Consider the following 25822-nt stretch of genomic DNA (forward strand, 5'->3'; position numbering starts at 1 on the left):
CTTCTACATGGTGCCGTTGACTAGCAGTGCACATTTACTACAATATACACCTTGGCTTGAAAGGAACAATTAATATATGCTGACCGCACTTTTTTTCGGGGTGCGTTGCAGAAGTGCTTCTGCCGTGCCTCCGTTTATTTATAGCCACCTCAAACTCCTGTGCCGATGAATAGGAAGTAAGTCGAGCTTTGAAATTTTATCATATTATATGCCAACAACAAGCAAAATAGTTGCGGGAGCCAAAAACTCCTGTGCCGATGAATGGGAAGTAAGTCGAGCTTTGAAAGTTTATCACATTATATGCCAACAACAAGCAAAATAGTTGCGGGAGCCAAAAGTTATCATTAAGAAAGTTAAAGGGCCCCTCACCAGGTCTGGCCATCTTGAGCTGGCAAGCGCAGAACATACAATGCGCGCTAACGATTGTGTTTCCAAAGAATTACATCGCTACGCGCCGCGGAAAGGTCTGAAATTTCAATTCGAACGCGGTTTACCTTTCCCTCGCGACGACCGCACTCCAAGCCGGACGGTGACGTACTCGTGTCCCTGCGCCTACGTACTCGTGTCCGCAGTGTGACGTCGCTCGGGGTAACCCGTGACTTCGAGAATTATTCAAGGCAACATCTGTTATTTGTGTGATCTGTTGCTTGAATTGACGAATTGAAGTTAAGTCCGGTGCCTCGCAACGTTGGGTGCCACGCGCGCGACGGAAGACGGCGAGTTTCCTTCCCGCTCTCCTCCCTTTCGCGCGGGCGAGCCGCGATCGTCGGCTCCCCTGGCTCGCTTTCACTCGCACATGCAGCGTAGGGCGCGCGGCGACGGTGTTATCGCCCTTGGACGTTTAGGGAACATCACGGCGACGTCAGAAATGCACCTGGAGTGTCTATTGGCGGCGAGGAGTTACGGAGTCGCCATCTATCGAAAGCGCCTCGCTGGCGCAGTGTGAGGGATCACGCGGTGCGCTCCTCATAGGTTTTGCTGTCAGCGCTCACTGAAAATACCATGCATGAGCTCTCCCGGACATTTCTGTACGTACTTTCGAAACGATAGAAGTTTTTTATTTTCTAAATAATAATCTTGGGCAAACTGAAAGCACAGAATCATTTACAGACGCTATCTCTTTACCGACTACGTAAAGTGAACGCCACTGCGCGCGGTTGCCGCGATGGAGTCTCCCGAACCGGCGTCTTTCGTGAAAGATAAGTAAACGCTGAGAGCAAACTATGTGAAATACGTTCTTATAGTGTTTGTATAACTAACTGGAGGGTAATAGAATGAAGCCTCAATGCAGCGGTCGCACAGATTCGCAGCGACCGACTGCGCGTCTGCATGCTTGTCCGCGCACCGTTTCGCTTTCGCCGCGTGCGCGTTTTCGCACCGTGTCATGAGCTTTAGGCAGCAGAAAATGAGCATTTGACAGTATACAAGCAACCATTGTTGCGTGGGCGCTATCAGAGCTGTTCAAAAATAATTTCATTGTAGAGACTTCGACGCCTACGGGGACTGTGATGTGCCGTAGTGACGATTCAATCTTTTCCTTTTCTTCTAAATTCTTGGACGTTTCAAAATTATTTCTCGAGTTGCGTCGCACTGTATGTTTATCGGTGTTCTCAGCGTGCGATTTCGCGCTGCTGCTTTTTTGTAATCCAGTGCATTAGTTCGTAACACAAAATGACCATATGCCATGCTTTTTTTTTTATGTGCTTCTTACCGCTCCCTTTCCACTCCAGTGAACTTGCCATAGACCAAATCGTCATGACATTAGTCGGGCAGTGGACTCGAGCGAGCGTCTCAATGCGCGTTTTCCGAACATCGCAGACCCGGCGCCGTAGCAGAAATCTTCCTCGCGTCTGTGCTTGCTGCATACCCGAGTTGTAGCCGACGACTGTTTGTCCGTTTTATGTTTCGCGAGCCAAGCTTCACGCAGCTTCTTGTCCTGCGGCTACGTGGGAATAAGGCTGACACCGGGCTCCGCTGCGTACGTCCGGCACTGCGGCACCGAGCAGTAGTCTACCATGTTGCGCGCCTTCAAAGGCAGCCACTACCTACTGTAGTGCTTTCAAGCGTTGTAAAGGAGACACATGAAGTGGGAAAATCTCGCCACTAAATGAGGACCGCAGCGTACGAGGGAATTTAAACTCTCGTTTTCAGCTCGCTTCGACGCTTCCGAAGCAGCCGACGCGGCCGCTATGTCCACGTGATCCCTAATAGGACGTCACGCCGACGGTGGCGCCAGCTTTTCCAGTGGTGGAGCTCGAGGCCAATATAATTGCTATCGCAATAAAACACACAACGGGCGCCAGTCAGCCGAAAACAGTGTCCTCACTTTCAAATGCTTAGCTGTCTCAATTCCGAATCATAAAGCGTAATAGTAGTTTGACTCACGCAGCCTGTGTGAGTAAAGGTACTTAGCAGAAATCCTAATTGACTAGTACCACTTTCGAGAAATTCGTCTTTGAAAAGTGCTTCGAAGTACCTTGACATTCCAGTTATCAGTTTTCCAAAGGCCTCCTCCATCAGTTCCGGGCGACCTTAAAGGTACACTAAAATGAGTATGGTATTCCTTCGAAGGAGATGACGCCTAATTCTGCAACCCCTGAGGGAACAAACTAAAAGAAAACATGATTTCTTCTGTATAGTAAATTATCCTTCTACAATAACAAAAATGACTCCATTACCGCGAAGAGAAAAGTGAGAAAAGGAAAGAAACAACTTATGATAACTCAAAGGGAAGCTCCTTGCTGTTGGAAGCCAGGATGTAACCAACGCATACTTATAAAGTAAGGTACAACATGAAAGAATAAGCATATGCTTGCTGCTTGGAAAACGATGGAACATGTTTTATAAGAGTGTGACGATATCTGCCCAGCGGTCGGTTCATGCTCCTCTGGTCTCCTTGAAACGCTTGGGTTCAGCGATAGCAGGGGAAAAGTAAACATGTCCGCAATGGAGATTAGTAAGAAGCGATTGGAAGTTTGGTGGCAGAAAAGCAGGGAGATCACGAACAACGGATCGAGGTGTACAAAAACAAAGTTCCCAATAATGGTTCAGAAAATTCGATGCTGGGAATGCTCTCTGTGTGTGTGTTTAAAGTAAGTAGAACATCAGGTAAAATAATAAGTGCTTGGCGGAACCAACCGCCCCCTTCAAAGGGGACGCTCACAGCGCCCATCCATCCATCCGCGGCAACGGCTGCGCCGGCCATGTGAGGGAAGAAAATAAGAATCGGGGGCGGAATCTTATAAAGGTTCGGAAAGCGAACAGTGCGCTTCGCTGCTTAACGTCACTAAATGGGCCACTCCCAAGCCGGGGGTAGAAGAAGGGGAGGACGCGACCAATAGACGGGAGGGTGCCGCCTCTGAAATATACGTCATCATATGACGAGCTAATAATAGTGGCGGTTGTGGACGGCCAGGGATCCACAAAACATGCAGCCACGGTAATTGCAAGGAAGCCTGAACAGGCCGAACAGGTTGCGATGGCTGTTGCGCTCACCGACGACAATCTTTCTGACATCTACAGCGACTCCATAGCTGCTATCAGAGCTTTCCAATAGGGCTAGGTCTGCGCACAGGCTTCTGGCTACCCGCGGGCTGCCAGAGCCAGCCAGAGCGTCTTCGTTTTTCTCGGGTTGCTCCGCCCATCACACTACGCACTTCCGCCGGGCGTTCGTTTTGCTCGCGCTGGACGGTTCTGGCTACCCGCGGGCTGCCAGAACCTGCCAGGACGATTTTGGTCTGGCTGCTCTCTGGAAGTTATCTGGCTAGCAGACGACTAAAAGAGGCGATGGGCGCTCGCCGCCATCTTTACGGGGACTTCACGGATTTCAACGCGGGCGCTTGAGGACTTAAATTTATCTCGCTCAGCCAACTGTATACGGTCATCTCCGGATTTCCTTACTTCTAGCGTTATCTTTTTAGGTGCTAACGCTCCGTTCCGCATCGCGAAGCGGTGTGATACGAGCCGTGGTGAACCGTTTGTGTGTGTGTGTGTCCCCTGATTGCTTCTTCGCGGCGGTGAACAGCGCGCCGCGCTCTCATGCGTGCATATGTTATCTGCATCGTGTTCCACGCAAGTTGTAGACGCTCATTCACACATTGCGGTACATCTTGGTTTCGTCTTTCTCTGGTGGCGTTCCTTTTCACATATTTCGCGTATGTATATCTCTCCTTCCTCTGCAGTTAGCGAAGGCTTTGCAGTTAGCCCGTGTTCGCTCCGTCTCTCCGTCGTATGCTTAGGTGGCAGCTCGAAACCGATATGTGTTCGAACTGCAGGCCGTTGATCTAAGAATACACTGATTGCACTCGGTACATTTAGACACACGTACATTGGCTTATTGCTCTCATGATTGCGACCGATGTTGTTTTTCGTGTGAAACGTTTCGCTGGTCACAGGCGACGTGCATTTTCGCGCGCCAGCCGCGTCCAGCTCCTTAAATGAGAAGCACCATCAGCCACAACAAACTTTCTGAAATCGAAGCTCAAGCAGGTCGGCGCGAAATTTTATGCGTATGAGACGTACCCGATAACCTGCTTTCTCATGTCTTGTGATGATACAGCGCCAACTCATCAATGTCGCCGGTGAGCGACGTGATCGCTGCGAACAGGAATCTTCCAGCTATCGCTTTCGAGTATACAATCACGATTTCGCGTCTTGTCATCTGCCGCGTCGGAGGCCATCTGTTGCGCTGCGCAAGGCGAGGTTGGCCCAGTACGCGTCCTGCGCCGAGTCGCGCGAAATCGTGCGAAAGCGATCGTATTCCTGAATGCAACTATACATTTTCAAGGTGGCAACGCATAAATGGGCCGACTACGCCGAGCGCGCGTCGGCCTCGACGGGCGCTGCCATGCTGGTAGCATGTTTACATTTGGCCAGCTGTACCGGCGTTCGATTTTGCAAACTTCGGGCAGGTTCGGGTTGTCTTGGGATCCCAGCCCACGTGACTTCCTGTCAGAACCGGAACTAGCTGGCTGCCGTCTGGCTACCTGCGGGCTGCCAGAACTGCGAAAATCGAAGAGGCCCACTGGTTCCCGGCACACTTAGGACCAAAGATCGGCTGCGCGCGCGCTTACAGACCGCGCGACTTCACCCGACCACTTGGAGAACAAGGACGCCCCCACTACATACAATGAAATCACTAAGCACTACTACCTACAACGTAGAGAATATAGCACGCCACACCGCACGCTCACTCGAGCTCAAGCGGTTACACTCAGAATGCTACAAACAGACACATACCCCACGCAAAACAGACTACACCACTACATGCCTGTGCTCTACGACAAGTCTTATTGCACCAATTGCAGTACATCCCTTAACGTCTATAATTTACTCTGGCCATGCTCTCAAGCTCACATAAACTCCCATAAGGACAAGCGCAAATTTGAAGCAATCCGGAGCGAAGAACTTGCTCCCCAACTCTGGGCCGTCCTGCAGGTCCACGACGCCGCCAGGAAACTCAACCTCCCGGTTTCGTCGTGGGAGACGTCCACTCCATATGCCCACTCCATGAGAGCCCAAAGCTCTCGTGGCCTGCAGGACCTTAAATAAAGTTGATTTCCTTCCTTCCTAATCGAGGAACTGCAGAATGCTTCTGCTTGATAATTAAATAAAAAATATAAATTAAATATTATTTGGTAAATTCTAAAGCATAAACGTGCGGTGACGTGCGTTTACGCAATGCTTGAAGTCATTAATTGATGTCACTCTTTATCATTCTCAACCAACAGGCGGCATCGCAAGCGTAAGTGAGTTATCGGAGCACAGTGCTATGCCGTCTACTACCAGGAGCTTGCACGATGCACGCACCACGAATACACTGCTAGCACTTCCCAAGTAGTGAGCGCAACGAAACCGTGAATTGGTTCTTAGGACCGTTTTTACTAGCGGACTATAGCAATTTCACTTCTTTTTTCGCCCTTCGTCATAGGCTCGGACATGATTCGCTCGCCGCCGCGCTGCCGCTATCGCTGCGATCTGCCTCACGGCTTGTCGCGTGATAGAAAGGATGGAACATGAAATAGAACATTACGATATACGGACCCTGCATTGCTTACGCGATGTAAAATCGAAGAGCGTGGTGCTGACGGTGCACGCTGTGCCGTGAAATTGAGGACGAAAGTGCAACACTCCCGAACTAGAGCAAAAAGGGCAGCCAAATAAGAGGTCTCCACGATATCTTCCCGCCCTGACTCTGCAGTTTTATCAGTCGAACGAAGGAAGCGCTGGAGCAGCATAGGTCGCTGAATGGCAATTCACGCTGGCGAGAGCACTGGGAATTCGATCTCACCATTGGCTTTGAAGCGGAGGTCACGGGAAAGCTCACCCAACCCTTCAACCGGCCGACACAGTAATTGCGAGAACAACTTCGTGGACAGTGTCGGCAAGAGAGAAAAGGTCTGCTTAGGAAGCCGACAGACAGGGGAGGCGCAAATAATTTTCCGTCATCTCCCCGAACGCGTATCGCTCTGCCAGCCGTGGTCGACACCGAAGGAGAAAAGCCAAGCAGGCCTCCGAAGCAACCAACGCACACGCGCGCGACATCCGCATGGCTCGCGTGTCTCCGAGGTAGCGCGGCCAGTGTCGCAGCCAAGCCACAGCAACCGATCCCAAAGCGAACTACACATCATAGAGTTTCCTACAAAAATTATTGTAGGAAACTCTATGCTACACATAGGATTACCTATTCGCCGGTTCCGCTCTTAGCCGACCACGCGTTCACTCTGAAACCGATTAAGAGATCCGTGACGTGTTCATAATTTGCGGTGCTGCCCCGTGGCCTCTGACAGCCGGCGACGCAAATACAGTTCTGAACAATTACATAAGGCCATATTGTGAACCGTTCGCTCTCCGAACCGTTATAATATTCCGCCCAAGAAAGATCGCATTTCGCGCATCCACGGCGGTATTGCCTTAAGCTCTATACAATGCCTAAATAAAGCCTTCAGTGTCACTTTGTGACCTTCAATAAACACAAACTATAGTTAATGAAGGGAAAATGAGACATCCACCCAGACGTAGCTAATTGCTACGAAGGAAATCCATACGGGTTACTCGAAAGAAAAGCCTCGCAGTTTTCTTAAAATTTGTCCTGGTCCGGGAGTCGAAACCGGGACCACCGCATTTCCGGTACAGCCGCTTTACGAGCTAACCAGGCGTCTAGCAGATGGCAGGGCGAAGTCGAATTCATCAACCCGAAGCAAAGGCAATAGTTTGACGTAATAGTTCTGCGGAAACCGGCAAGGTTGTGAGAAGCAATTAATAAACGGAAAATGAAACATCCACCCAGATAATAGTTCTGTGGGTTTCCGCAGAACTAATTACGTCACAAACTATAGCGTTTTGACTCTTTATGCACTCACACTACTCGCACATACATTTATGCACTTGCACAAATGGCCACAACGGATGACATAATTGTCATGTACTACCTGCTGCGACAAATGACCTGCAAAAAATTTATTCCAAATTACATAATTGCAATTCACAATCGCGATTTTGTAGCGATGCCTCTACCGCCGCTATTCCCTTTTGCGCTTTAACGCTCCGTGAACGGTGGCATAGAATCGAGTGGAAGGCATCGCTACAATATCGCCTTGCGAGCTCCTCGGCTACAATTCGTAAGACTAATTACTGAATTTCAGTAATTCTGTAATTATTGAAAGCGGCGAGCCGCCACCCCGCGTGCCACTAACCACAGTGACGCCAATGAAAACACACACACACCCGGTATACGTGTTCACCAATACTGGGAAGCTGCACTGTCCAACTCAGTCGGACCAGGGGGCCCAGGCCAAGGACATCGCGCGGGTCGCAGGGGCCCTGGACTAATGGCTCCTTCCTCAGAGGACTTCAACCAGTGGACAACACGGCGTTCGTGTTGTACGCTTCTCTTCTCTTGTGTCCTGTCTGCACGCCTCACCTTCTCTTGCATAATTCAACCATTACTTGGCAAAATAAAGATTTTTTTCTCTCACCAAAAATACAGTATCCAGAGGAGAATTTAATTGCGAATACCACCTGAACAGTAGCGCAACTGAGCACGAACACCAGCGGTTCTCTTCGACGGGAGGTACGTGACTTCGCTTGTAGCGCCATGACCATGCATGCGCCGCTCCGCGCCGGTGGCTTGCAAGCCGCATCGGCCGCATGCGCTCGGTGCGCTCCGCTCGCGTTTACTACTTGTATGTGTACTACCGCCCGCATACGCAGAGTTGCAGTTGCGGCGGTTGCGGCGTTTTGTGATGGCGGGCGTTGTGCATGGTGGAAGCTGATGCTATTACGCGGTAGGCAGTTATGTTATTTCGCGACTAGTTCTTTTTCTTTCCATTGAACACTCAATAATTCGACGTATGAACATATACGTTTCGCAATTGTGGCGAAATAAATAAAGCCTATGCGCTTGTAGCCATGTGGCCATACACGATAGGCGTACGCCGTTAGCGCAACTGTCGTGATCCTCGTGACAATATTCTTAAACAGGTAAGCGAGTTGGCTTCACATGCTTGGCGCACGAGACTTGGTTCGGCTCACGTGCGTGCTCCATTTTGCTGGAACTCTGCGTCTGGTCAACATGGTTCTCGGTCCCTCAATTTCGTACAGGCATCAGGGAGCACCGGAAGTAATGGAGCCGACAACAATACGAGATTTGAAGCCAGGGATGAAAAACCTCAGTATTATATTCATCGTCTTGGAAATAGGTGAGAAACGTTCGATTCTGTGCGTTTTAAGAACGGTACATTCCGTTAGCACTAGCGATGCAAATGCGATCTCCGTGGATCGGTCCGAATTGCTGCTTCAGCAGGTACAGGCAGCTTGTTCCACTGATCGTTTCGTTGACGTTTGTTTCCGCCAATGTCCGCGCGTTGATTTTGTTCAATGTTTCCCCTCAGTGTGGTTCCTACGCAAGTCGCGGCTGAGACGTACGAACCAAATATGCGAGCGTGTATTACAGCAGCACAGGATTGCCCGACTCCTGTTAACATTTTCTTGGCGGTAAATTTTCCGCTGCTGACCACGAGCTAGCGGGTTCGATTCCCGACCGCGGCGGCCCCATCTCGACTGGAACAAAATGCAAAAGAAACGCTCGTGTACTTACATTCAGATGCACGCTAAAAAGAAGAAAAAAAAAAGGTCTCTAAATTAATACGGAGCCTTCGAATACGGGGTTCCACTGTGCAGTTTGTGGACGTAAAATCCCATAATTTAATTATTAGAAGTGGTGGCGGCATGTTTATGCATAGGGTTGAGGATCTTTGCAGGGGCAGCGACCGCTAGTGCATTACAAGTGTCAAGTCGAAAAACGATACAACTTTCATGAGATTTAATATTTGGCTAAGAGAACATCCCCACCCCTTCATAAATGTGCATTGCATGTAACTTATAGTAGGAGCATTGGGATAAATTAATTTCCGTGAGGATCTCTCTTTATCTACTGAATTTGTGAGCCATTTTCACTCAAAGCAACGTTGCAATGTGAACCCTTGTACTATTAATGCAAGTGTTGAAAGCTTGAAGTCAACTTCGTTTACTGTGTCACATCTATAGTGCCTTGCATACAAGAGGAAAGCTTCCAATCTGAGACGAAATTAGAAGTGTGCTGTCTTCTCATGTTAGCTGCTCACTACAGCAATGTACATGTGGTCATTTTACTTCATGTTGCCAGGTCCTTTGCTGCTGATATTTGAGAAGGGCTGTATCAAACAGCGTTGCTTTACTATGGCCAAGAGAGAAGGGCATTCTCAGCAGGCAGCAATTGTTCAGACAGGCTTGTTTGTCCCGTAGGTGCGAGATTTTCTTGAAAGGAAATAGTGAGGACATTTGCTAAGTGCTTTGGTGTGAGCTAGGTCATTGGGTGTTGATCATGGGAGTTAGTAGGGCAAGACACATATGAAAGAAGGTGGAAAAGTATTATCGTAATCATATGGTTGGGGAGCAATCACGAGCAGCTGAAAGCATGGCTGTGCTGCGGTTTATTTCTGGTATAAAGATTGAGATAAAATGTTTTTCTGTTTTTTGTCATACTTTGCACATCGGGTACACAAGAAAGGTGTATCATGCATGCACATGCATGTAAACTCATGAACACCACATGCGTTGTTGATGTGTGCGACCAGTCACTCCACAAGAGATGGTCATGGTTACGTGTGTACATGGTGGCATTGACATATCGTATTGCGTGGAGAGATGCTACCTACGTTCTGATATTTTGTGGTGGAGTGCTTTCTGGATGTGCTTGCAAGGCGAGCACATCTTTCAATACTTTGGTTTTAACCATTGGGAACATGGAATTTCTTGTTTCTTTCATGTTCTTTTCATGGTTGTGGCTCTTGCGAACAGATAAGAATCACACCCTTGTACTTAAAAAAAAAGGTATCTCGGAGCTAGTTCTTCTCAATTCTGATTCTACAGTTTGCTTGTCTGATCTGCTGTATATAATTTGTTTCTCCGTATGGACATAAGTTCGCTAAAAGCCTTACTACATGAAAGGCCAATGCTTTACACTGAAAATGTATGTCTCTCAAAGTTGAAGAAATATTAATGAAAAATTTCACTTCTATTTCCGCAACAATGATGGTTGTGAACACAGCACGCTAAAAGCAGGTGGATGTCATATAGTGCTATGCTAAATCTAGGTATTTGTTCTGCAGATCAAGGTATCTTGCTTTTATTTTGTGATTAAACATCCTTATGAAAGTAGTCTGAAATTCCTGTGCTTCATTCTGTACCTGTAGCATGCAGACATGTGTAATGAAAATGGGGTATCTACCCTTCAAGTGGACATCATTGTGCATTATACATGGGGTACTTAATTTTTTTGGTTTTATGTTTTTTTAAAAATTTGGGGGGGTTAAATGTGGTTGCATTTTTAAACTGGAAAGCTGGGGAGAGATAGGGCTTTTTGTTCTCTCTTGAGGAAAACTGGGGAGAAATGTTTTTTTTTGTTTTCTGGGATCCTGAAGTTTAGGATCTTTCTGGTAACTTTCATAAACAATGAACACAGGCAATGATCTCTGCTTGGACCCACATTTTATTTAAGGAAGCAAAATTACTGATAGGAACATATAATGACAATGACAAAGAGTTGGAAATCATGTGATGGAACTTATCTATGCAAATCCTCACTATCGGCCATTATTCACACTTTCAAAAAAAGCCACAAGAACAAAAACAATAATAAGAGACATTTTTGGTGATCCCTCGTTTACTTGGTTCTCTGTACCTTTTTTTTTTTCCTCAGAGGAAAGAAAAAAAACACAAATAGTGGTGCACACAGGAATATTCCACTTGTCTCCTCTCTTCTAGCGTATTGTAGTATTGTGTGGTTCACAGCTGGCATAACAAATTTAAAAAAGCTGCATATGCCTCAGAAGAGAGCTGTCCGGTGTATAGCAAATGTTCCTTACGTCTACCTTGCATCTGAACTTTTTCTTAAATATATTTTAGCAGTGTTTTGTTTGTTTGACTACAGATTAACGATGATGTTCAAATGCTTCCTCCATAATAATGAAAATTATTCTCTTTCGCTAGCAAACTTCAAACAAAATTTGTGTATTAAGAATACAAGGTTCAAAGAACCATGGGCTGTGCTCATCCCCAGAGTATACGGTCATAAACAACCACTACGTCACATGATGCCTGTACTAATAAATAAACTGTTCAAGGAGGATTTTGATCCTCTGTGCACATCTACAAAAGCCATTAAGTGTCTGTCGGGACAAACTGCCCTAGAATGAAATTCTTCTTACTGTATTATTTGCATGAATGTGTTTTTTTGTTTTCTATTTTTCTATGCAATGTAAAACCGTGTTCTTGTATGTATGTTGACTGTGATCAGTGTTCTAAGTATTTGTTATCTATGAACGATGTTCATTCTTTGCAACAGCTGTGCTGCCATGTAATAGGGAGTCTGGACCTCTGTAAAGTCGCTATTGCGAATTTGTCTCATCCCCTCCTTTTTGACGAAGGAAAATAATATGGAATGAATGAATGCTTCTTAAAGGGACACTAAAGAGAGAAACTGGTTCAGTTTAGATTGATAAAGTACTGTTGAAGAACTCTACTTTCATTGATTTCGTGGTAATAGGTTAATTATTTGAAGAGAAAATGACTGTCAAAGTTTAAGTTTTGAATTTGCTGCTGAAATTGCCTGAATTTGCTGCTGCGTATCTTGTATAATGAAATGTATGTGTGTGTAATAAAGAAAGAAAAAACCATGGCTGGTACATCAGTGTGACGTTATGGACTGCAAAGCGTTTTTTCGCATTACAGCCATTGGCTTTCAGCAAAAGTTCTTGAAAATTTGCAAGCTCAGTCTTTTGCTCGTTTAGAATACAATGTATTCTACTCCCACCAATAGAAATTTAATTAGATCAGCGCAGGCAGCATCAAAATTCATAATGCCGTGGCGAGCTGCTACGAGAATTTCAGTTGCAGCGTCGCCACCCATTCGTTCTTGCTTCTTTTCTGGCATACCAAGCATCTTCTCATGATGAAAGTGGCTTTCTTAGTACTGTAGAAGGGTAATTTACTAATGCCACTAAAATCATTTTTCTCTTCAATGTCCGTTTCAGAGGTGTGATGCATTCCTTTATCTTAAAAGCCCTTGTTGGCATACATTCTATGCACATTTCAAGCTTTCCTCTGTCCATCCTAGACCTGTTGGGCCTCTTGTCCTTGTCATCACGTTTTACTGCTTCACTCTAAGCCCTTGCAATAAAATTAATGGAACACCAACTAGCCCAGTCTGCCAGCCTTCATTGAATGTACCTTAGTTAATTAAGGAAACATTCAGTGTCTCAGCTACCGTTTGCAATGCAGTATAACGTCAGTGCTGCATTCGCCACCTAGCGCATTCTCGTATTCACATACTAAATGCGGCTACTAAAAGAGCTACAAACTTTTGATCACCCTGGGCCAGCGGGCGCTGACTAAATTATATATTAGTTTTTGCTCAAGTGTTGAGCGAACAGGAAAGTTATATTTATTCATTAATAATATTAATAAGAAATACGTTGGTCACTTACACATACTAGTTGGGCAGTGTTCACTGGTTTCATAACATGTGCATTTATTCTTGCCAATTACGAAAGGGTGACAGTTTGGGAAAAAATTGTGTTCGATGTGATTTTCATAACATTTATTTGGGGTACAAATATCGGCAATTATCAGATTCTACAAGACGTCGAAGGACCCTAATCACAGTGAGCAAGGTATTTCAGGCAAAAGATACCAAATACAAGCATGCACCAATTGCTGCATGGTCTACATGCATACTTAGTTGGCATGGAAAAATATTACGGGGTTTTACATGCCAAAACCACTTACTGATTATGAGGCATGCCGTAGTGGAGGACTCCGGAAATTTTGACATTCTGGGGTTCTTTAACGTGCACCTAAATCTAAGTACACGAGTGCTCTCGCATTTTGCCCCCATCAAAATGCGGCTGCCGTGGCTGGGATTTGATCCCGCGACCTCGTGCTCAGCAGCCCAACACCATAGCCACTGAACAACCACGGCAGGTTAATTGGCATGAGCCTTGCATACACTGGGCCATATGTGCATTATGTGGCAGTGCATGAGAGACTATTGAATTGGATTCTGGTGTTTTACGTGCCACAACCACGATTGGAGTATGAGGCATGCATTAGTGGGGGACTTTGGATTAATTTTGACCACCAGGGGATCTTTAACATGCCCCGAATGCATGGGGCACGGGCGTTTTTGTATTTCACCCCCATCCGTGACCTTGTGCTTAGCAATGCACCACCATAGCTGCTAAGCCACCGTGGTGGGGGCATGAGAGACTGTGCATTAACATTGTGCTTATGCAGCAGGTTTGATTATTCATGACAGTACGAATAGTAGTCACTCTGGTGTAAATTCTTACTGCAAGTGTTACAGTGTGAAACATTTTGCAAGTGATACATTGTGACTCGTAGACAGTTGTGCAGTTAGAAGCATAGAGGAAGGAATTTTGTCTCCATGGCTAGAAAAGAGGGAACATTTAAAGTGAAGCTTTTTTTGCCTACTTCTCCATGATTTAGCGTGTCGTCGTAGGCTGTCTCACCGTGTAGAAGCTGCTCGCTATGAATCGGGACGTATTGTGCCTTCCTAAAGGAGCTGAAGGCTGCAGTGCTGTCACTGTTTACATATTGTGGATGTGCATATTTACTGCAAAGCTGGTGGACTGGTCAACCAGTTCGGATGGTCCACCGGGTAACTGGTGAACCATCAGAGTTACAGAATGGGTGCCAAGGGAAGGGAAGCACGGTCAAAGATGGCAGAAAACTAGCTGGCATGATGAAATTAGTAAATTTGCAGGTTTAAGTTGGAATCAGCTGGCAGAAGACTGGGGTATTTGGAGATTGCAGGGAGAGGCCTTCGTCCTGCAGTGGACATAAAAATAGGCTGATGATGATGCTATTTACTGCAAGCTATCTAATGCATATGTTTGGTCATTATCTTCTTTCTTCCCAGTTTTGGCTGTTTCAGAAAAGGTTCCATGAAATTTACCCTACATATTAACCCCCTCCCCCCCCCCCAATTTCTTCGATGTTCAAAAAAAAAAACCACACAAAAAAAGTACATTAATTATATGAGTAAATAGTGTCTGATTAAAGGAGTACTGACATGATATATTTTACTATTCATGCAACGAATGCAATAATTGCCAGAACAGCAGCCATTTTCCAAACAAATAAATATGAAGCGAGTACAACAAAAGACAAAATTTCTATCGTTAAATTTGGGTATTGTAATAGCAGTATTGGGAAATTAGAGCAAACAGGAACTGCTAATGCATAAAGGCGGAGGAGCAAAAGAAGAAAAAATAATAAAAATTATGTAAAACGAAAATGATTTACGGTAATTAACATGTTGACAGTCAACGAGACAAGGAAATACGAAGTGTGCACAGTAAATAACAAAATTAGTCATTATATTTACCCAACAGTGTACACATCTATAACAGCAGTAGCAAAAATAAAATAGAAAATGTACAAGACATTAATGAAACAGTGCTTTATATAAAGGATAAAACAAGAAAGTGCTGTTAAAGGCTCTAAATTTAGCTGGATCACACTCAAGAACAGCAGCTTCGGGAACACTGTTCCATTCTTCGAAGGCTGTAGGAAGGAATCGTTTATTGAATGCAGTGTTGCACCATAAAGACGTCAAATGCTTTTGGAATTAAATAGGCGATGAGAATTTTGAGAAGGTGGAAATAGCAGCGTGCCATGCAGATGAGAAAAGTTTAAATATAACTTGTGGAACAGACTGAGTCGTGCGAGTTGAGCTAACTTCTAAACGGGTTAATTCAAGAAATTATTTAATATGGGTAATGCTATTATATTAATCATATTTTAATGATATAATCCGGGCAGCACAATTTTAAACTGACCGAGGAAAGCTAATAAGGTAATCCTGGTAAGGACTCCAAATGGGGGAGGCAAATTGAAGTTTGCTCCAAACAAATGTTTCATGTGCTAGTTTTCTAATTGCAGGAGGGGAAAGGAATAGTGTTCTTTTTAGGTAATCAAGTGACCTTGAGGCATCTGCTACAAAATTTAGTTGGACCAGGGCAATTTACTACTAATGAGAACACCTAGATTATGGTAGGAATCCACTTGGGATATGTTGGCTGTTTGCAGTAGGGAAGGTCGTTTTCACTGGCTGGGTCTGGTCACCTAAGTAGTGTGCAAATATGCACCGTGAGAAAATTTGTACTTATTAAGATATTGTTTCTGCATGCTAGAAACCAGCACACCTAGCACTTTACACAGCAAGATGTTCACATTATAGCTGCAACCGCAGTTCAAATTGCATCAATCATTGCTCAGAGCAGCAGTTGTAGTTGGAAGCTTCTACCTTTTGTCATAGGCGGTTCTGAAAGTCTTGAACTGAATTGGTTTTGCACGTTCACACTTTGAAATGTTTACCTGTTCTGTTTCTTGCATTTGTTCACCACATTGTTGCTTTCTTACTGCGAGTGCCAAAAACGGGACCAAAGGTTTTCTCAAGCAGTCAAGTAACAGCTTTTCTGTGTGGCCCCTTTCACACTATGTAACTGTTGAACAAATAAAGTGAGTGAATGTACTGAACTCTTATAATTCTCCATTTTTCTAGGGCGACCAAACATGACCAAAGAAGGCCATGAAGTTCGGACATGCAAGGTGGCTGACCGATCAGGATCGATTAATGTCTCTGTTTGGGATGAACCGGGCACATGTATCCAGCAGGGTGACATTTGCAAGCTTACCAAGGGGTCAGTAGTGCTTCTTTTGTGGAAATTCTTTAGAATTCAAGAGTTTAACAAAACCTTTGTCTGGCTGGGAGTCTTTATGGCACTAGTAAAAAAATGGTCATCAAGGAAGTAATACTCATCATGACAGGGTTAAATATGAGCAGGAAAAGAACGACAAAAGTGCTGACAAAGAAATGGTCACTGGCTGCATTAGAAAACTAATTACTTAAAGGGGCCCTGAAACACTTTGCTGACTAATTATAGAATGACATCACTGTTGAATTACGTCACCTCACAAATCTCCTGCTGCAAAAGTTTTTCGAATCATTGAAGCACAAGCGAAGTTAGACGTAGTTATCGGACCGATAAGGCGGCTTTCTTCTTTTATTTGCACTAGCATGCTGGAAGCTTTACAGGGGAGACTATTACGGAGGGCAAGGGAACAATGCCCCGCTGGCCCCGTCCAAAGGTTGAACATCTCGGCGGTGACACGGCTTGGGGTGGTATGATCTACACTACGCTCTTCACCTCTGAGGCCATGCACAGCAGACGCAGCAACGCACAACCGTCATGTGTACACTGGCATTGTAAAGATGAAATGACTTTTCTGTTGTTTTGAGGTTGCAAGTATGTATATTTCTCATTTATTTAAATCAAATAAGCAATAAATTTATTACTGAGAAGGTTCTCGCAATAATAAAATCAGCCAATAGCTGTTGATTGGTCCAGCTGCTTGCAATGAGACTGCATGATGACATTGTGAAGGAGAGCAAGCGATTTTCACTGCTTTTGGCACGAGACAGTAAATTCTCTGCTGCATGCAATGCAATAATATTTGGCTCTCATATTCATGGGAGCCTTGTTAACAGATCGGCAACACTTTCTTGCTACGTTGAAATGTTCAAAAAGTGTTTTTTAGGCATGAAAAAAAAATAAACTAAAAAGAAAATGTTAATGTTCTGGCACAAACACGAAAACCTTGTTTGCAGCATTCACAATTAAATCAGAATTACTAAAATGTTTCAGCTGCCAGTGCTCTGGTGCAAGAGCCGAGGTATATTAGTCAAATCTTGATTATTCAAACTAAAAGGGGTAAAAAAATTTGTTTGAAATAAAGGAAGTGCAAAAAATGAGACTTGTACGCAGTGCCGCGTAAAGGCATAGATATATCTGGCGTAATGAGGGTGCGCGTCATGCCCGGTGCAGAGTGGTAGGGTGACAGTGCAGCCAGCGTGCCTGACAGTGTTTGGTACGCTCTGGTATGGCTCTGGCGTGCCCAGCAGGGGAATAGAACCTCTTATCTCGCACTGGGATGGGTAGACCAGAGTGCATCACACGCTAACATGACTGGCCGGCAGCGTGCTGGCGTACATTTCATGTGCTCTGAAGAGCTAAGTTTGTGCCTTTGCCAAATAAAAAGTGCTCGCTCGTGATGCACTTGAGCTGCAGCAGCAGCTGGTTGCCATGCTGCTGCGGGCCACGTTCAGTACACTGAACTGTACAGGATGCAAATTTTTGGTGATCCTGGTGTCACTTATGTAACGCATCCAACTTTGGCTGTCGTCTGGCACGCTGGAAATGCCGGACTCTAAATTAGGTAAACTGACGCGTGTACGAGTCCGGCTCCTACCCTTTTGCACAGGATGACATTCACTACAGTGGTGCCATGAGGAGGAGAGTAGGTAGTAGGATGGGCAGTCAAGCAATGGCTTTTTTGGGGGACCCAGAGCCCCGAGGCCACCAATGTAGACAGACAGACCCCGAGAGGCAGCAAGATTAAAAGAATGCAGAGCTTGTAGTAGAAGACATAGACGTAAGCACCTGTGCGAAGTTAATTCAGACGTAGGGTATATTAATATGCAAGGTGGCAGGAATAGGCTGAAGTGGGAGGAAATAGAGGAGAAGGTAAGGCAGGAGGAGCTTATGGTATATAGGTTTGTGGAGACACATCTAAGGGACATGGAGCAACCACACTGTAATCTTGACTATGCATGGGAATATTGCAATAGAACAGAGGACAGCTGAAATGGGGGAAGGGGAATTGGGGCTTTCATTCATAAAAGTATGAATCGGCAAAGGGTCAAGCAGGAATGCATGGAACATTTGTGTCTGAAAGGGAAAGTGGCAGGGGGGCGGATGCTCTTTAGCTTTGTATACCTGTGGACAGGAGCACATTCCAAAGAGGAAAAAAGAATGGTAGAATGCATAGCAAGTGTTATTAATGAGCTAGGAGGAGGAGGAGGGTGCGAGATAATTATACTAAGGGACATGACTGCGCACATAGAAGATATGGACGGGTACACAGACTCAACAGGCAACATGCTGCTGGATATGTGTGAAAGGCATGACTTAGTTGTATGTAACAGTACTGTGAAGTGTGAAGGGCACATAACATAGGAGTGTTACGTCTCAACACCAAAAAGGTGTTAATTGGATGTTTGCCACATGTCAAACCACCACCCGTCCTATCCAGACGTCAATGCAGCGTGAACACAGACTGTTGAAGGGTTCCACGAAAGGCGCTCACCACACCATTACCCGGAAGCCTGAACAAAGGATGAAAAGGAGGGGGACAACGACGAACAACTGGGTGTCGCTGGTTGCTTTTTTGCCACAGATTCCAAACCAGTCTCTTCGGAGGCGGAGTTACTGTGGGTTGTTGCGAGCATGGGTGTGGTATCGCAACGGAGCCAACGATTAGGATTTGCTGCTGGACAGTCTTGAGATTCCCTAGTTGACTTATCTAGGGAAGGTGGCATTAAAAGCGGAGACTTTTCAAGAGTGAGGACAGAGGGTGCTGATGTGAACTGAGACATTTAACTTGCTCCTGCATGGAGTGGACTTCTGTAACTGGAGCCATGTAACTAAACTAAATAAACCCTTTCATTTTCTACAACCTGACGTAGTAGTCGAAGGGCTTGGTGGATTCTATGCCCTGAACGCCACCCTAGCCGCGACAGAAGGTAGGGAGCCCGGAGTCGACGATAGATTATGTAGTAATGTCACATAGGAGGTATGATAGGTTAGGGGTAATGAGCATAGATGAATATGGCTCAAGAAGTCTAGGTAGTGATAAAGAAAACGAATCAAGCTGAGTTTTAGAAGAGAAATTAAAGTAGGAAGGAGGAAAGATGAGCAACCAGATGGGATTTTTTACTCAGAAAAGCAACTGGAAATAGCAACCCAACAAATTGTGGAAGTTTAGGGACGGTGGAGGCAACATAGACTTTAAGTGGGTAAAAATGACCAAACGGAGACAATCTGATTGGTGGCTGAAATCAAGGCAAGAGTGAAATTTCACCCTCCATCAAGTCCAAAATATATTATTAGTCAGAGCTAGGTGGCGTGCGCTGCCACCTGATTTAAAGGGTTCAGCTTTATTCATTCATCCATCCATCCGCGCCTTTACGCAGCGCATGTGCACATGAGTGACGAGTTCCGGAAGTGTGGCTTCACGGCAGCGCGACGGTGCTGCCATGAAGCCGCACCTCAAGCAAAATTCACAAATAACTCGCACCCTGACTTCTGTTCTATTTTAAAATTTTGGTGTTAGATATATGTGCCAAAATACGGTACTTGCATTGAGTGCAGCAGACAGTGTCCAGCCGCACTGCCGGATCGGGAGCGTCACCCCATGAGTTGGTGCGCAGCCGAGAGCACCGTTAGAAGCACGATGGGTTCGAATTAACCATCGCAGACACTTCTGCATTAGAATTATCGAGCGTTTTCACTGGAGATGGGCAACTAGTAAATTGTAGGTTCAAATTGAATTTGATGTGAATAGTAATTTCGTCGCATAATTTCGAATCAAATTGTTAGAATACTAGTATTATGTATACCACATAATTTGGGCAGAAAAATTCGGCAGCATTTGCCATATTCAGGCTAATTGAAATTAGAATTTTGGGGGCTTGAAGTGAGTGGTTTTAGTCTTTGCATAAAACCTTGGCACAAGAGCCAGAAGTTTAAATATGAAAAAGGGGTGGGCAGGAGGGGGGGGGGGAGAGGAGATGCTTACTGTCTTCTATGGCACATTTACTTTCAGTGCTGTTATGCAGATATCATCATGGAAGAACGCAAGGTCAACGTCACTTCTTTACAATGCCAGCAGTATAGAATATTAAAACGTGTACTTGTTTATCTGTCTTGGGTTACCGAAATTTTAAACCTTATCGCTCAGCGTAAAACGCGCTTGCATGTATCGGAAGTATTTCTAATGTTATCAATGGTTCTCTCCATTGTTTGTTGTCACCGAACCTTGTGTAATCTGATTTTATGCGCAATGCAAATTATGTATTACTTTCTGGAAGACATGCACGGGCACCAGCGATTATCCTGGAACCTTCGACGACTCATGTATAAAAGCCGACGCGCTTGACCCACTGATCACATTTTTGACAATTGCTAACTCTGTTCGCCACTATCTTTGTGCTTTGAATGTCTCTTGTCTTTAGGGGTTCAAGTTCGTCTAATAAAGAGCTAGTTTCGTCATTAACAGTCTTTCTACTGTGTTTTTGACCGTCACTACAACGTGATAATATTTACAGATTTTTGCTCATTGTTGTTTCTGTATATTTAAATTTTGTGATGGTCAAACCTATGGTGCCGTTTTGTGTTTGCCCATCACCCATCACGCGTTAAATTTATTTAGAGACTTTTGCTCCGTATTGCTCAATATAGTACTTGAATTTCGTGATGGTGGCGTATGCGGGTGGGTTTCAAGTTCACCCATCGCGCAGCTCAATGTTTGTTGTTCATTGCTACTGTTCTACGAAGTGCAGATGGCACATGTGACCTTAACTGCGCCAACTGTGTGCCGCTGGCAGCTTAACTTTTTTGTTACCGCAAGAAAATGGTCGTGTTTTTGTAGGTCTCGGAAAAAAATTATTTACCACTAGAAATAATATCCCAGCACACATTGCAGCATAGCACATTATGCATAATGAAATGCTCTTTACAAAAACATATGTTGCCAAAAAAAAAGGTTATTAGGTAAAACAAAAATTCTAGAAAGCACCATTTTTGCAGCCAGTTGATAAAAGCAACAATAAAAAACATATCTACAAAGATATTAATATAAAAGAAAATTCAGAATATACATTTCAAAGAAAATAACCTAGGAATAGTGTCTGAAAAAATAAATGATCAGTACACTGTCATTCTTCTGATACAAAAAAGAAACTAAGACCAGTGCATCGCTCATGCCATGCGGTGAAGCAGTTCCTGGATTTTGTTAAGCATAGGTGTACTCCACTTTTTTCCCACAAAACGCATGGTTTTTGTTCAATTTTGTGGTCCTCGTAACACATTTTGCAGTTCTGCATTTTCGGAATCCTCTAAGGATAGTCCGATGAGAAGTCCAAGGACCATACTTCACCAATTCGTCTTGAGTCGTGCACGTCTTCCAGGACCGATTGCTTTCAGTGAAGCTGGGCAACTGCAAAATTATGCATCCAAGCATATTTGTTTGCATTTTTGCACATTGTCTTTATCACCTCTGCAGAGAACAACAGTATAAAGAAATCCCATGCCGTTGTAAACTGTCTTGCGCTGATTGTAGTGCTGGGCCAAGATGTGCTGTGGGCGGCCTTCTGAGTGTGAATAGAAGTTTCTTTGCTGCCGATAACAGCACATTATAACCAAGTGAAGTTTCCACCCTGAAGATAATCAGTAGAGCTCTCAGGTCGTGGAAAAAGATAGGCAGATAAGCGCGCACAAGGAAGGAGACCGCTCAAGGCCGTAAAGGAAACTCGCCGGTGAACAGCTGCGGATGTCCCATGCTGGCTTAAAACATCGTCGCCATCAGAGCTTGAATCTGCTTTACTGTCATCTTGGAAACATAACTCGAGGCCTAATCACTAACTTCAAGTGTGGGTGCTACACAGTTCCGAGCAGGACGCTTTTCTTGTGACGCAGCCGCGTGGGACGACGCTATGGGAGTGACTTTCGATAACTGCGCAGTGACACCGGCAGCACCCCTTGCCGGGATTTTATGAAAGAAGCGTTACCGAAACTCTTGAAAACTGGTTGAAAAAACCGGGTCCACATGTTGGACATGCGGCGGACCTTCAGACACTTTAGTGGAATAAAACGACTCGGACTCCAAACCAAAGCTCACTGGTGAACAGATGGCGCCATTTTTGGTTAATTATCACTGCTTAGCACTGTTGGACAGTAAAGCCGGCGATATAATTTAATTCGTGATGTGCTGGGACTCATTTGATTACAAAATTTTGATGCTAGTGCGGTGTAATTGTGAGCAGCATGCTTTCTTCTCGAGCACGGCGGAATGTGACAGCCGTGCCTCTTTTTGCTACAACATACGCACATTGGTTCACAAAAAGGTCCATCAAAAATCACGACATCGCTGGAGTGCAAAAATTTGAACTCATTCTGAAAGTGCAGTGCCTGTACTAACTACTGGATGGCCTTGCATAGATTAGACACTGCTCCAGTAATTTGAAATTGGCGATGTAAAGCATTGTTCACCGGTGATCAATTTGAATAGGCGTGATAACGAAACAGTTAAAGAGCCCCTTATCAGGTCTGGCCATTTTGAGCTGACACATGCAGAGCGTACAATGCGTGATAACGATCGTGTCTGCAAAGTATTGCATGGCTACGTGCTGTGGAGAGATCTGAAATTTCAAACTGAATGCCATTTTCTCTTCTCGTCGCGGCCGCCACGCTCCAAGCCGGAGGATGTCGTACACGTGCTAGTGCACCTATGTACACGTGTTCACGCTGTGACATTACTCGTGGTGACACGTGACTTCTCGAATTATTCAAGCCAACATCTGTTATTTGTGTAATATGTTGCTAGAATAGACGAATTAAAGCTTAGAAAAATAATAAAACACAAACCAAATATCCGCATGTTTTTGTTTTGCTTCGCACTGCAGCAAGAGAGATGTACTTCGATTTCGTTTGCTTGTTCCCACGTCGTGTAGTCACACGAGCAGACACCGAAACAATGTCATTTTCTACTGTGTTCCAGTGCAAGATCATGCTCTGTGATCTGCTTGTGTCTGCCTCAGTATTCATGTAGCACAGACTTATACCACTAGTCAGGTGTCCTCCTGCACAGCGCACAAGATCGTGTGCTGCTCGAAATGAGACAATTGCAACAGCTTGCACGCAATGCCATCAACGGAAGTGCGCCACAAAAAAGTGAGGAGAAAAAAAAAAAAAGAAGGTGGGGCCCGTAACATATGCATCATGCAATCCTTGAAGTGCGGTATGGGAGAACGCAGGGAAGGAATTTCGCTTGCGGAGGCTAAATGGGGCAAGTGGAGAGAGCATCTATGTTTGCGGTGAAGCTCCCCTCCTGAAATCATGCATTTGCGGCACTGAAATATTTCCTATGTCGGCTATTAATGACCCAATTCGAAAAATTTTTGTGGCAGGACACCCTCTAGAGGGCACGTAACAACTTCCAGCGTATAACCAAAATTTGCTATGGGGCTGCTTTCTGCGAGCGTTGCCCATTCATGCGAGTGTTGCCCATTACGTCCACATGCCGCTTCTGCAGTCCTCAGTCTATCCCGTGCATGTAATTTCAGGCGTGGTCACCATTGAGACACTCCATGAGTGTGGGCCACCGCCTGAGGAAGGGAGGCTCCGGTGGGTCTAGTCTCCCGGACCCCTGCTTCTCTTGACCCCAGCAAGGACTTCGAATAAAGTTCTCTCTCTCTCTTCATGGGTGGCAAACTTCTCCCAATGGTTTCAGCAAATCATTGTCATGGCAGCACTGCCTTGGCTGTTAGGCCTTATCAGCGCTGCTTCGCCAGCTGTTGGTGACTGAAGTTTCAGTTTGGTCACCTAGAAACGATATCACCAAGGAAAACGAAGATATGGGGGACAACCTGAATTGTGCCATTTTCGAGATTTTCCAGGAATCTGCTTGTGAATATCAGAAACGTTGAGTGAGTTGCCGTACGGTATTTGAAACTTCAATAATTGAAAAATTGGACGGTAGTATGGCAGTGTGTCTTATAGTGTGTCTAATAGTGTAATAGTGTGTCATGATAGTGTGTCTAACAAACCTGAACTGCAAGCCGAAGGATGTAGTATGTAGGACCCTTAATGACATATATATGTTGGTTGCTTGAATGTAGTCAGCAAAGTGTTGTCATCTTCTGATGTATTGCCAAACCACAGCTCTATACACTGTTGATAAGAAGCAGCTTGCATATTACTTATGTCTCTGCCTATGTTTCCCCCAAAATGCTAAAAAGGAGCAAATACAAAAGGTGTACAAAAACATTGCTTCCAGATGCCACAGATGACATTCCTATGAAAGTGTGTCTAGGGAAACTTCTAGGACAGTGGATTCTATCTGTCTTGCGGCATTGAACAATTCATTTACCAGATTGTAATACTAACTTATTTATTTACTTATTTACACTACCTACAGCGCCCATAGGGGCCTTAGTGTGGAGGGAAATAAAAGTGTTCAAAATACAGAGAATGCACATTCTTACAGGGAAATGCCACAGGATAGTTGGCTCATAACAATATATTTGACAAAACTGAGGTTGGTAACAGTTCATTCACACTTAGGAAGAGAACAATAAAAAAAGTAGTTAATAAGAGTGGGTCACGAAAGCTAAAATAATTGAACTAAAAGTGACAAACAGAAAAATTAACCATGCATAGTCAACATTGACAAGGTGGACACATTCTTTAGCTCTTAAAAGCTGGAAGTAGGCAGCATTGCTGACTTGACATTATAATTGCCACACAATTTGCTGAACAAAGTCAGCTGCAATGAAAATGAGAGGGTCACAAAGAATGGGTTTTACAGTACAGTTTAATTTCCTTGTCTAAGTTGAAAACAAGGCAAGACAAAGAAAGAAAAACAGTATGCAGTACTTGAACCTGCGACATCTTACATAAATCTTGAGTCTTCCGTTCTTGTTCTGGTCGCATATATGCCTAATCATTTTGCATGAACATGCAGTACATGATGTTCGTGTTATTGAACATTCATGCTTTTTTTGTAAAGTGAATAGTAGCATGCGTGCGTAAACTGCTGCCACGATTGTGAGGCTAATACTGCGATCGTGTTCTTGTGCAATCAGTATTTTTCCAACTTTTCTTGACGAATTCTGTTATAGTGTTTTGTTTATTCTGTTAGCATTCTTGATTGCTACCGGCACTCTACATTGAAGCATGGGAAACAGCAAATAAATTTATTCACTTTGCTGAATAATGTTTGAATCCCCATTCATTTATGTTTTTCAGGAGCATAATTGGGATAAGGAGTAGGGAGTATATCCCAGTGAAAAGACCTTACATTTTTTTTAATACTAGTCCAACATGAAAGAATAAAATAACCTTTATTAGAAAGAATGGTCCGGCAGTTTTGGTTGTGGTTGGGTATAATCCTGGGTAGCAGGGGTGTAAGATGGACACCGCTAGGGTAGGTGTGTGTTTGGAGTAAGTAAGGTTACAGCCTCGTTCCTGTTTAATTTATCGTGCAGTGGCGCGAATGTCTTTCGAATCTGTAGCATTGGGTGAGATTTCCGAACGTGGTCAGGTGATTGCCCCACGCCCATTGTGATTTTTGTTGCTGT

At 44.7% G+C, this 25822-nt stretch overlaps 1 protein-coding gene across 3 annotated transcripts in view; it reads left to right on the plus strand.

The window, feature by feature from the left end:
• Nucleotides 1–8164: 8164 nt before the first annotated feature.
• LOC135915705 (SOSS complex subunit B1-B) overlaps nucleotides 8165–25822 on the plus strand; it is a 64309-nt gene continuing 46651 nt past the window's right edge. The window contains exons 1-3 of one of the 3 annotated variants that reach the window (XM_065448851.1): nucleotides 8165–8285; nucleotides 8602–8699; nucleotides 16127–16265. In XM_065448851.1, the coding sequence (XP_065304923.1) occupies nucleotides 8260–8285; nucleotides 8602–8699; nucleotides 16127–16265 (263 nt within the window). In that variant the 5' untranslated portion in view covers nucleotides 8165–8259. The other 2 variants (XM_065448852.1, XM_065448845.1) reach the window with 2 other exon arrangements.

The sequence above is a fragment of the Dermacentor albipictus genome, chromosome 1 (assembly GCF_038994185.2).
Source record: "Dermacentor albipictus isolate Rhodes 1998 colony chromosome 1, USDA_Dalb.pri_finalv2, whole genome shotgun sequence".
Classification (NCBI taxonomy): domain Eukaryota; kingdom Metazoa; phylum Arthropoda; class Arachnida; order Ixodida; family Ixodidae; genus Dermacentor; species Dermacentor albipictus.